Consider the following 14,166-nt stretch of genomic DNA (forward strand, 5'->3'; position numbering starts at 1 on the left):
ACTATTAATTTATTTCTATGATCAAATTTTCTTTGTTCTCTTGGTATCTTTTGTTAAAAACAGAGACATAAGCCTAGGAGCGTGCATGTGTTTGAAGCACTATATGGCAGTACTTGTGCAAAAAAGTTATTCATTTACAAGAACACCTACCTAGGTATCTCTTCAATACAGAATAACATGGTAAAGAAGCAAAATTGATAATTGACGTAAATTTAAAACTTTTTAAAAATGGTATGCTCTGTCTGAATCGCAAAAGAACATGTTTGGGTTTCATATCCCTTAAAAGGCAAAATTATTATTATATTAGAAGTAAATTTGAAGCTTTTTTAAAAAAAATGTTAAGCTCTTTCTCAATAACAAAATACATTTTTGGGTTTCATAACCTTTTAATTCCATTGTTCCTCTGCGAATCTTTGTACACAAAATCAACCTCTTACCTCATCAAGGAAATTCCAAATAAAACTTTAATGATTCAGATAGAATATGCAATTTAAAAAGAATAAAATATTTTTTTATAATTTACTTCCATTATCAAAATGTGCCCAATTCACTTTTTGACGCTCTAGCTCCTACTGAGCATGTGCAAGAGTGCCCAGAATTTATACGTATATGCATTTTGTAATTTTTCCTCCATCAATCAAAGGGACATTAAACACTAATAAATGCTAGATAGAATGATGCATACAAAGAAAAGATTAGTCTGAGAATAATGTGTAGATGTATTTTTTAAAGTTTCATTAGCTTTTTAAATATTAACAAAATAAGTGTAAAGTTTTAGTGTCTTTAGAACAATGGGAGTTGCCATGTTGTAACTTAGGTTACCTTCTCTGCTGTGGCCAATTAGAGATCATTATAAATAGGTCACTAGAGTGTGCAGCCAATAGCTGTGTGGAATATAACAGTGTTCTACACTTCCATTTCTAACAGGAACTGAAAAGCTCACAATTTAAGAATGGAATTACAGAAAAAGGGGACAAAATAAATAATGAAAGTATATTGCAGAGTTTTTTTTATATATACTATTTATCATTTTATATTACTATCTCAAAGTGTTTTATGTCCCTTTAATGTACAGTAGAAAATATTAATGAATGATCTATTGGTCTGAAGACAGTTTAACTCACAATATTCTGCAATTATTTTCTAATAGTATATAATTGTGCATTGTATTTCTAATAGAATATAACCAAAGCAGTCACTTTCGGCTAACTGTAAAACTAGTCTTCAAAGTTATTCCAAAATTTAAGAATTTTGGTTGTAAATATTAAGATTATAACAACCAGGAAGAATAGATCTTTATGTAAAAAAAAAACATGATTTCACTCCTTCAATGCCAGGAATTTCAGATAAAAACTTGCCCAAAGTAATGGAAACGTTTTAGCATATTTGCTATAACTCAGTTTAAACAGAAATAGAGCCTTTGTTTTTATTTACCTACTAAAACTAAAGGGACAGTCAAGTCCAAAAAAATTTCATGATTCAGATAGGGCATGTAATTTTAAACAACTTTCCAATTTACTTTTATCACCAATTTTGCTTTGTTCTCTTGGGGGGATATCTATCAAGCTGTCAACTGTGTTGCATTCGTCGGCATCAATACGCTCGCATAACATCGCCTAACATTACAGCCGCGTATCTCAATACACTCTCCTCATTTATGAAAAAAGCTGGCAAAAATACGCGCACCAAGTACGAAGCAATGAGAATCGGACTGTTGTTAACTAGCAGTCATCGATCTTGTGGCTATTCGGCTTTTTCCCAACTTTATTTATACCCTGTCACTAAATGCCACCACTATACTAAAATGTTTACCCCTATACCGCCACTCCCTGACCCCCCCCCGCAACATAAATAAAGTTATTAACCTCTATCACGCCATTCCCCGACCCCGCCGCAACATAAATATAGTTATTAACCCCTATCCCGCCGCAACATAAATAAAGTTATTAACCTCTATTTTTAGAAAAATAACCTGACGCTTGTTAGCGCGTCTCTTGAGGCGCATATAACTGTTATCCCTAAACAGGGTAAGGCCCCCACATCCCCGGCTAACTTTCGTCCAATTTCACTGTTAAATTCAGACGTAAAGGTCTTTGCCAAGATACTGGCAAAAAGACTCAACAAATTTCTCCCCACTTTAACCTCGTCAGACCAAGTAGGTTTCGTTCCCGGCAGGGAGGCGCGAGACAATACTAACAAGGTAATTCAGTTGCTTTCTCATGCCCAAGTTGAGGGAGTGCCTTTGGCCCTCTTTTCAACAGACGCGGAGAAGGCCTTCGACCGGGTAGATTGGCTTTTTCTGCGCCAGGTTCTGAATGCAATGAATTTCGGCGACCCCTTTATTAATATGATATTTGCATTATATTCTGCACCAAATGCCAGGGTACGGGTAAATAACACACTATCAGACACTTTCCATATCACGAACGGTACCAGGCAGGGTTGCCCCTTGTCTCCACTCCTATTTGCCATTTCTATTGAAGCGCTTGCACAAAAAATTAGGGAGAGCCCAAAGATTACAGGGATGCGGGTGGGTGACATTGAATTCAAACAAGCACTTTACGCTGACAACATTCTTTATACTCTCACTAATGTCAAAACCTCAATCCCAGAACTTTTACATGAACTAAAACAGTACGGGGACCTCTCCAACTTTCACTTAAATTTGACTAAATCTGAACTGTTGAATATTAACGCTTTCCCAGAACATATCCAGAATTTGGCCCTATACCATCGTATATCCATAGCTACCTCTAAATTAAAATACTTAGGTATATATTTGTCCGCAAATCCCTCTGATCTTTTCAAAAACAATTATCTGACTTTGCGAAGGGAAATCATCAATGACTTGTCTTCTTGGAAGAACAAAATGTTATCTTGGCTGGGAAAAATAGGCCTAATTAAAATGAATATTTTACCCCGCATATTGTATATACTGCAAACTGTCCCAATTGCTTTGCCTAAAGATTTTTTGCCTCAGCTTCAACGCTCCATCGAGCAGTTCATCTGGGCAGGAGTGAAGCCAAGGGTGCCTACAAAAACGTTATATCTTCCCCGGGAGAGGGGTGGACTGGGGTTCCCAGAATTGGCAACGTATAGGCGGGCTATACTCTTGCAGAGGCTTGTCGAATGGTCACGCAACACCACACATAAACAATGGGTCAGATTTGATGGACAAATTTTTAAATTACATAATATTGGAGCCCTCTCATGGATTCCTCCGTCTAGGTGCCCCAATTTAATACAGAGATATCATACAACCTTAACAACCTTTCAGGAATGGGATAGGCTACTGGCCACTAGCACTCATATCTCCTTGATTCATTCTCCAATGGTCCCGATAATAGAGAATCCCGAAATCCCATATCACTTGCTGGGGACACATATGAGCACAAATTATAGTTTACGTGAGGGGTATCTTACACTTTGCGTTGCATGACGGTAAACTCCGCACACAGCAAGATATGTCAAAACAGCATGGGGAGCTCTTCTCTTCATGGTTTAGATATCATCAACTGACCCACTTCCTCATGCACCATAAACACAGAGAGAGATTTTGTAGAGATGTAACGCCATTTGAGCTGCTCTGCACAGGCACTACATCCCCCAAGAGATTGATATTGAAGGTATACAGACTTCTGCTTGTGCCACAAGATATCCAGCTTCCCTCATACACGCTAGCATGGAACAAAGACCTCAATAACATTATCGATGAAAATGAATGGTTGAGATCATTCACTCTGGCAAAACGGTCCTCCGTTTCAGCAACTGTCCATGAAATTCATCTTAAATTACTAACTAGGTGGTACCACACCCCGACAAGACTACATAGATTCTTTCCATCAGCGAGCCCCTTTTGCTGGAGGGGCTGCAGAGAGCATGGTACACTTATCCACATCTGGTGGTCATGCCCTAAGTTGAAGGGTTATTGGTCTGCCGTGACCGAGACCATGTCTCGGAAACTACAAATCTTGATCCCAAACACTCCAGAAACACTGTTACTACAACTTCCTAAGACTAAAGATGACTTCACTAGGGCCCTTCTCCTGATAATGCTCACAGGCGCTAAGAGACTAATTCCTCAGAAATGTAAGTCTAAACAGATCCCTTCAATGGATGAATGGTTCTCCTCAGTAGAGGACTTACTAAATCTGGAAAGATTGCACTACTTCAAAATCAATCAATTGATGTTCCATGACATGATGCTGGAGGCGTGGAAAGATACTCCAATATGATGCCTCACAAACCCTTTTGCCGTCCCCTTCAAGTTTCATCCTGTTGCTTAGTCTGCTCCCTGGATGGACCCATCCCCCACCTTTTTTTTTCCTTTAAATCCTTCCCCCCCTTCCCCTCTCTCCCCTATAATGAAACCTATTTCCCTTCCTTTTCTTCTTTCTCTCTTTCTGTTTCATTCAGTTCTACCTGGTCACACTTAATTGTCATAATCTTTCTGTTATCTATTGTTGTTTTCTTTAAGTTTGTACATGTTTGAATTTCTATACGGTAAAATTCTCAAAAATGCCAAGCTTTATGTAATCGAGGGGGCCTTCGGCCGGATGTGGACTTTTCTGATCAACCCCTCTCGGGACTGTAGCCACTCAGAAGTTTACTTACAGGGATCTACTCAGGTCTTATACTACTTTAATAACAAGTCGATTAGTGTTTTCAACATGTTTATGTCCCATTGTTTACTGGCTTGTATTGCGATGTAAGCAAAAAATGAGTAGTGTGATTTTATTGTATACATCTGACTTTATTTTCAATAAAGCTTGTTTAAAAAAAATATATATATATTAAAAAGAACAGGGCCCAGTACTGATCCCTGGGGAACTCCACTAATTACCTTTGTCCAATCTGAGTATGATCCGTTTACTACATCTCATTGCTCCCTGTTTTTTTTCCAGTTATTTATCCATGAGCTAACATTTTCAGCTATTTCCATTAGCATTACATGAATCTCTCATGTAGCACTGTATCAAAACGCCTTTGCAAAATCCAAGTATATCACATCAACTGATTCCCCTTTATCTATATTTTTGCTTCCTTCCTCAATAATCTAATTAGATTATTTTAACATGATCTATTTCTCATAAAACCATGTTGATTTGAACTCATCAATATAATCCCTTATAATCCGTTCAAGTATCGTCCCCACTATTGATATCAAACTAATTGGTCTATAGCTTCCTGGATCATCCCTTCTTCCCTTTTTTCAAAATGGCACCACATCAGCTTTATGCCATTCCTGGGGTACTATGCCTGAGGATAATAAGAGTAGAGGTTTGGCTTTAACAGTGCTAAATTCCGGTAAAACTCTTGGGTGTATTCCATCTGGACCTGGAGTTTTATTTACCTTATTATACAGTTTTTTTACCGGATATCTTCTAGAGATAACCCAGTTAATGATATGGGCTTCTATGTTCTAGTTTGTTTCAAAGTATCTCCCATTGGTTCCTCTCTTGTGTACACTGAAGAATAGAACTGGTTTAGTACCTCAGCCTTCTGCTTGTCACTGTTAATCATGCTACCCTTCACACATTTTTTTGTACCTATATTTTCCTTCTTAGCTTATTTGCCATTTATGTACTTAAAAAACCCTTTAGGGTTTGACTTAGAATCCTTTGCAATTAATCTTTCATGTTTAATTTTGGCCGATCTGATTGCTTTTTTTGCATGCTTTGGTACATTCCCTATTTATTTGAATTGTTGAGTCTGTACTATTTTCTTTGAATAATTTATACGCCCTACACTTTATTTCTTCATTTCTCTTCCTGGAAAGGTTAATATTATTGTAATGTAGGGATTACCATCCCATCTGACACTGAATCCCCCCCACAATCCTCAACACTATCTTAGGTAATGGAAAATAAACTGCTAGTATGCAGTTAAGGGCTTTTTTTTTTCTTGTTTAATTTTTTTTCTGCAGTATAGGGATACTTCTCCTCAACCCTCCAACCTCACGGATTCCTCTCATACAGCTCTTTAACCCCCTCCCACTAGTGGCAGCCATTTTAGGTACTGGCAACTGTCTGCCAGACCCAGTTAATTATATATTTTTGTTTTATTTAATTATCAATACCTTTTTTCTATAGTGTAGGGGACCCCTCACCCCCCTACCTCCCCCCTTCCTGCGATCATTTTTTAGGGTGCAACCCCCCCCATTTTTCTTTTTCTGTAGTGTATTGTCCCATACCTCTACCTTCAAAATTAATTTTCTCTTTGTTAGGGTCCCGCCCCTCCCCTCCATCCCCCCTCTGCCGCTGGGCCGATCAGACGTCTGGTATATTTTCAAAATAACCCCCAATTGCCCCCAAAATAAAGAATATTCTTTTTTTTTATTAAAAACTGCAAAAAGCAGTTATGAGGGGTTAAAGTTGGTGGCTGTGGGGTGTTAGAAAAAAAAGGCACTGAAAAGTGCCTTTTCATTGTGGTCTATGGGAACTGTGTGTTCCCTGTAAATATATATGTATATATACACATATAAAAACAAATATATGTATATATTCATATACATACAGTATATATTTGCAATCTGATTGCCCATTGTTGCGCTAGTTCTCATGCTGTGGCTCACAGCATGAGAACAAGGCTCCCATTGGAGTCTATGGAAGAGCGCTCACATAAGCGCAACACTTCCATGCAATGCACCTAACTTGCAATAAGAGTGCACATTTGCGTGTGCTGGTATTACTAAGTGGAGCGCAAATATCGCTTGATATTTTGCGCTCCACTTATAATCGAGCCCATAATTGTAAAGTTGTTTAAAATTGTATGCTCTATCTGAATCATGAAAGAAAAAATGTGGGTTTCCTGTCCCTTTAACTAATGTATATGTAAGATTCAAGGCAAGGTGGCAAAGAAAAACAAAATAAACGGTATCACTTACTTTACTACAATATTTCCTAAGACATTTGGCTTCACTTCTTGCATGTTGTTGTCCAATATTTTCACTGTGATATGGGAGAGAAGAGGTTAACAGTTAAAGAAGTACATTCAACCCAGGTAAATATTACCTTGTTGTATGGTTTATGTATTTACTTTTTAAGGAGCAAACATGTTATAAATCAGTAAAGCATCATTTAAAGAAGAAGTCTACAAATTACAATCATTTGAATGTCTCACAGTTCTTCCTAAATAGAAAAGTGTTCAAACATATAACATATAACAGGATCAGGATACCAACTGAATGGTAGAGAATGTGTTATATAAAGAAAAACAGATAATGAGATTTAAGAAATATTTAATAAATATGTAATACAATTTTATTATTTTGAGTATAATCAGATACATTTAGAGACTTATCATGGTTATGTCCCTAGAATGCTCTGAGACAGCAAAACAATGCAAATATTGCTAAAAATATTACACCTAAAAATTAAAAGGACATTTCTAATTTACTTATATTATTAAATTTTCTTCATTCTCTTGGCATCTTTTGTAGAAAAGCAGAGATGTAAGCTCAGGAGCGTGCACGTGTCTGGAACACCATACAGCAAGAATCTTTCCTGCCATTTAGTGCTACGTAACTCTTCAACAAAGAATACAAAAGGAACAAAGCAGATTTGATAATAGAGGTAAATTGGAGACTTTTTAAAATGGTATGGTCTGTCTGAATCAGAAAATATTTTTTTTTTGTGTTGTACATACATTTAAACTTTCATAGTTCAGACAGAAAGGGCAATTTGAAGACATTTTTTAAATTTACATCAATTATCAAATTTACTTTATTCCCTTGGTATCTTTTGTTGAAGATCACACCTAGGTAGGCTTAGGAGCTGTTTGCTAGCTGCTGATTTTTGGCTGTTCACATATGCCTCTTGTCGTATGCTCCCAATATGTGTTCAACTATCTCCCAGTAGTGCATTGTTCCTCGGGAGTTGACTTTATCTATGTTCTTAATACTTTTGCAGGTGTTAAATACTGTTATATGCACACAATGGTTCAATAATAAAACACAATAACAGAGGTCACATTTTTATGTCCATTTACTTACTTCTAAACCATTTGTATGAAAATGTAGTGTTTGATTGCAGATAGATACTAGGATTATTATAAAGATGCTTTAACACCCCTTTATTAAGTGACACATTATTTTAAATGTAAGGAAAATACAACTGTAAAGCATAGAATCAGTGTTGAAAATAAACTTGTCCTCATTTTTTGTGAAATCCATTTTGATTTTGAGTTCATCGAAAATCAGTAATACAGATGGAAGGGGAAGAAGAAATAGGAGTAAAAGTGTCTTGAAAACAATTTTTTGTTGGTTTTTTTTCTGTGCCAATTCATAATGAAACCACTAGAGAGCTCTCAGAAATCAAGAAAAAGCAGTTAGAAATAAAGACCTACAAATGATACCTGCTTTTATGTAAAATGCAAGAAACGGCATGCACTGAAGAATGAAATATAACTCATTTTAACAATCATACATATTTTTATGCAAAAATGTATCGGACTTATAAAGAGATTGAAAATTACTGACATATGGGGTAACCTAGGCTGGGAGGTAATACCAAATGCAATGCATTGTTTTCTAACTCAACTAAAAATATACATTGTTTCCAAAATTAGCTTTATTTATCCACATCAGAATAAACATTTAGGGACAGATTTTTGCGCTTGTCTGGTTATTATGAGTTAAAAGTAAACAGTTTTTACTCTAGCAGTAACCCAACAAGCGCAAAAATACAAAGTTAGAATATCGCGTGCACGTTCACGTATTTCCCCGTAGAAGTCAACGGAGAAAAAAAAAAACTAACACCCACTCTAGCTCAAACACGATCCCATATTCTCATTTGCGCTAAATCAACATTAAAATAAGAAGATTTCATTTTCCAATGTTCTTTTCAGAATATGTTCTATTTATTAATAAATACATATTTCTACATATATCTTATGGTATATACCTACATATATACATAGCTATATACAGATATATATATTTTAGAATATCTATTTATAAATACATAGAACATATTCTGCTATGTGCAGAACATTGGAAGATGACATTTACAGTAAATACATAGTTAAAACCCTTATTAAATATGAATATTGCATAAATATGCTATCACATGTTTTCATCTACTTAACGGCAACGGACTCCAATGCACATATATACAGGTGAAACTAAAAAAATTAGACTATCGTGCAAAAGTTCATTTATTTCACTAATGCGACTTAAAAGGTGAAACTAATATATGAGATCGACTCATTACATGCAAAGCAAGATAGTTCAAGCCGTGATCTGTCATAATTGTAATGATTATGGCTTACAGCTCATGAAAACCCCAAATCCACAATCTCAGAAAATTAGAATATTGTGAAAAGGTGCAAAATTCTAGGCTGAAAGTGTCCCACTCTAATCAGCTAATTAAGCCATACCACCTGCAAAGGGTTCCTGAGCCTTTAAATGGTCTCTCAGTCTGGTTTAGTAGGAATCACAATCATGGGAAAGACTGCTGACCTGACAGTTGTGCAGAAAACCATCATTGACACCCTCTATAAGGAGGGAAAGTCTCAAAAGATAATTCCAAAATAAGTTGGATGTTCCCAAAGTGCTGTATCAAAGCACATTAATAGAAGGTCATGTGGAAGGGAAAAGTGTGGAAGAAAAAGGTGCACAAGTAGCAGGGATGACCGCAACCTGGAGAGGATTGTCAGGAAAAGGCCATTCAAAAGTGTTGGGGACTTTTACAAGAGCCACCACACACAGACGGATCCTGGACATGGGCTTCAAATGTCATATTCCTCTTGTCAAGCCACTCCTGAACAACAAACAACATCAGAAGTGTCTTACCTGGGCTGAAGAAAAACAGACCTGGCCTGTTGCTCAGTGATCCAAAGTCCTTTTTTCTGATGAGAGCAAATTTTGCATCTCATTTGGAAACCAAGGACTGAGAGTATGAAGGAACAATGGAGAGGCACACACTGCAAGATGCTTGAAGTCCAGTGTGAAGTTTCCACAATATGTGTTGATTTGGGGAGCCATGTCATCTGCTGGTGTTGGTCCACTGGGCTTCATTAAGTCCAGGGTCAGGGCAGCCGCAGATGAGCTCTATGGGGATGCTGACATAATTTTCCAGCAGGACTTGGAACCTGCCCACACTGCCAAAAGCACCAAAACCTGGTTCAATGACCGTGGGATTACTGTGCTTGATTGGCCAGCAAACTCGCTTGACCTGAACCCCATAGAGAATCTATGGGACATTGCCAAGAGAAAGATGAGAGACATGAGACCGAACAATTCAGAAGAGCTGAAGGCCGCTATTGAAGCATCCTGGTCTTCCATAACACCTCAGCAGTACCACAGGCTGATAGCTTCCATGCCACGCCATATTGAGGCAGTAATTGCTGCAAAAGGGGCCCAAACCAAGTACTGAGTACATACAGTATGCATACTTATACTATTCAGAGGTCCGATATTGTTCTACAGGTATGTACAAACCTTGTTTTACTGATTGCATGAAATATTCTAATTTTCTGAGATTGTGGATTTAGGGTTTTCATGAGCTGTAAGCCATAATTATTACAATTATGACAAATCACGGCTTGAACTATCTTGCTTTGCATGTAATGAGTCTATCTCATATATTAGTTTCACCTTTTAACTTGCATTAGTGAAATAAATTAACTTTTGCACGATATTCAAATTTTTCGAGTTTCACCTGTATGTCTATATATGTATACATATGTATTAATGTGTTTATATGTGTGTATATATATATATATATATATATATATATATATATATATATAAAACATAATTTATGTAAGAACTTACCTGATAAATTCATTTCTTTCATATTAGCAAGAGTCCATGAGCTAGTGACGTATGGGATATACATTCCTACCAGGAGGGGCAAAGTTTCCCAAACCTTAAAATGCCTATAAATACACCCCTCACCACACCCACAATTCAGTTTAATGAATAGCCAAGAAGTGGGGTGATAAGAAAAAAGTGCGAAAGCATAAAAAATAAGGAATTGGAATAATTGTGCTTTATACAAAAAAATCATAACCACCACAAAAAAGGGCGGGCCTCATGGACTCTTGCTAATATGAAAGAAATGAATTTATCAGGTAAGTTCTTACATAAATTATGTTTTCTTTCATGTAATTAGCAAGAGTCCATGAGCTAGTGACGTATGGGATAATGACTACCCAAGATGTGGATCTTTCCACACAAGAGTCACTAGAGAGGGAGGGATAAAATAAAGACAGCCAATTCCTGCTGAAAATAATCCACACCCAAAATAAAGTTTAATGAAAAACATAAGCAGAAGATTCAAAACTGAAAGGGCTGCCTGAAGTACTTTTCTACCAAAAACTGCTTCAGAAGAAGAATACATCAAAATGGTAGAATTTGGTAAAAGTATGCAAAGAGGACCAAGTTGCCGATTTGCAAATCTGATCAACCGAAGCTTCATTCCTAAACGCCCAGGAAGTAGAAACTGACCTAGCAGAATGAGCTGTAATCCTATGAGGCGGAGTTTTACCCGACTCAACATAGGCAAGATGAATTAAAGATTTCAACCAAGATGCCAAAGAAATGGCAGAAGCTTTCTGGCCTTTCTAAAACCGGAAAAGATAACAAATAAACTAGAAGTCTTTCGGAAAGACTTAGTAGCTTCAACATAATATTTCAAAGCTCTAATAACATCCAAAGAATGCAACGATTTCTCCTTAGAATTCTTAGGATTAGGACATAATGAAGGAACCACAATGTCTCTACTAATGTTGTTGGAATGCACAACTTAGGTAAAAATTCAAAAGAAGTTCGCAACACCGCCTTATCCTGATGAAAAATCAGAAAAGGAGACTCACAAGAAAGAGCAGATAATTCAGAAACTCTTCTGGCAGAAGAGATGGCCAAAAGGAACAAAACTTTCCAAGAAAGTAATATAATATCCAATGAATGCATAGGTTCAAATGGAGGAGCTTGAAGAGCCCCCAGAACCAAATTCAAACTCCAAGGAGGAGAAATTGACTTAATGACAGGCTTTATACGAACCAAAGCTTGTACAAAACAATGAATATCAGGAAGAATAGCAATCTTTCTGTGAAAAAGAACAGAAAGAGCAGAGATTTGACCTTTCAAGGAACTTGCGGACAAACCCTTATCTAAACCATCCTGAAGAAACTGTAATATTCTCGGTATTCTAAAAGAATGCCAAGAAAAATGATGAGAAAGACACCAAGAAATATAAGTCTTCCAGACTCTATAATATATCTCTCTGGATACAGATTTACGAGCCTGAAACATAGTATTAATCACAGAGTCAGAGAAACCTCTTTGACCAAGAATCAAGCGTTCAATCTCCATACCTTTAAATTTAAGGATTTCAGATCCTGATGGAAAAAAGGACCTTGAGACAGAAGGTCTGGTCTTAACGGAAGAGTCCACGGTTGGCAAGAGGCCATCCGGACAAGATCCGCATACCAAAACCTGTGAGGCCATGCCGGAGCTACCAGCAGAAAAAACGAGCATTTCTTCAGAATCTTGGAGATTACTCTTGGAAGAAGAACTAGAGGCGGAAAGATATAGGCAGGATGATACTTCCAAGGAAGTGATAATGCATCCACTGCCTCCGCCTGAGGATCCCGGGATCTGGACAGATACCTGGGAAGTTTCTTGTTTAGATGAGAAACCATCAGATCTATTTCTGGAAGTTCCCACATTTGAACAATCTGAAGAAATACCTCTGGGTGAAGAGACCATTCGCCCGGATGCAACATTTGACGACTGAGAAAATCCGCTTTCCAATTGTCCATACCTGGGATATGAACCGCAGAGATTAGACAGGAGCTGGATTCCGCCCAAACCAAAATTCGAGATACTTCTTTCATAGCCAGAGGACTGTGAGTCCCTCCTTGATAATTGATGTATGCCACAGCTGTGACATTGTCTATCTGAAAACAAATGAACAACTCTCTCTTCAGAAGAGGCCAAGACTGAAGAGCTCTGAAAATTGCACGGAGTTCCAAAATATTGATCGGAAATCTCACCTCCTGAGATTCCCAAACCCCTTGTGCCGTCAGATACCCCCACACAGCTCCCCAACCTGTAAGACTTGCATCTGTTGAGATTATAGTCCAGGTCGGAAGAACAAAGAAGCCCCCTGAACTAAACGATGGTGATCTGTCCACCATGTCAGAGAGTGTTGTAAAATCGGTTTAAAGATATTAATTGAGATATCTTTGAGTAATCCCTGCACCATTGGTTCAGCATACAGAGCTGAAGAGGTCGCATGTGAAAACGAGCAAAGGAGATCGCATCTGATGCGGCAGTCCTAAGACCCAACATTTCCATGCATAAGGCTACCAAAGGGAAAGATTGTGACTGAAGGTTTTGACAAGCTGATATCAATGTTAAACTTCTCTTGTCTGACAAGGACAGAGTCATAGACACTGAATCTATCTAGAAACCTAAAAAGGTTACCCTTGTCTGAGGAATCAATGAACTGATTGGAAAATTGATCCTCCAACCATGAACTTGAAGAAAACAACACAAGTCGATTCGTATGAGATTCTTCGAAAATGAGAAGACTGAGCAAGTACCAAGATATCGTCCAAATAAGGAAATACCAAAACCCTGTTCTCTGATTACAGAAAGAAGGGCACCGAGTACCTTTGAAAAAAATTCTTGGAACTGAGGCTAGGCCAAACGGTAGAGCCACAAAACTGGTAATGCTTGTCTAAAAAGAGAATCTCAGACACTAAAAGTGATCTGGATGAATCGGAATATGCAGATACACATCCTGTAAATCTATTGTAGACATATAATGCCCTTGCTAAACAAAAGGCAGGATAGTCCTACAGTAACCATCTTGAATGTTGGTATCCTAACAACGATTCAATAATGATAGATCCGGAACTGGTCTGAAGGAATTGACCTTCTTTGGTACAATGAAGAGATAAAATAAAACCCCAGCCCCTGTTCCAGAACTGGAACTGGCATAAATACTCCAGCCAACTCTAGATCTGAAACACATTTCAGAAATGCTGAGCCTTTGCTGTGTTAACTGGGACACGGGAAAGAAAAGAATCTCTTAGCAGGAGGCCTTAACTTGAAGCCAATTCTGTACCTTTCTGAAACAATGTTTCTGAAACCAGAGATTAAGAACGGAATTGATCCAAATTTCTTTGAAGAAAACGTAATCTGCCCCATAC

The 14,166-nt window shown here is 37.5% G+C and overlaps 1 protein-coding gene across 1 annotated transcript in view; it reads right to left on the reverse strand.

Moving 5' to 3' along the window:
• Positions 1-14,166, reverse strand: part of ACSS3 (acyl-CoA synthetase short chain family member 3) — a 328,915-nt gene that overhangs the window by 43,447 nt on the left and 271,302 nt on the right. Inside the window, exon 12 of the mRNA XM_053716935.1 lies at positions 6,887-6,950. Within this exon, the coding sequence (XP_053572910.1) occupies positions 6,887-6,950 (64 nt within the window). The remainder of the gene's footprint in view (positions 1-6,886; positions 6,951-14,166) is intronic.

Source organism: Bombina bombina, chromosome 6 (assembly GCF_027579735.1).
Source record: "Bombina bombina isolate aBomBom1 chromosome 6, aBomBom1.pri, whole genome shotgun sequence".
Taxonomy (NCBI): Eukaryota; Metazoa; Chordata; class Amphibia; order Anura; family Bombinatoridae; genus Bombina; species Bombina bombina.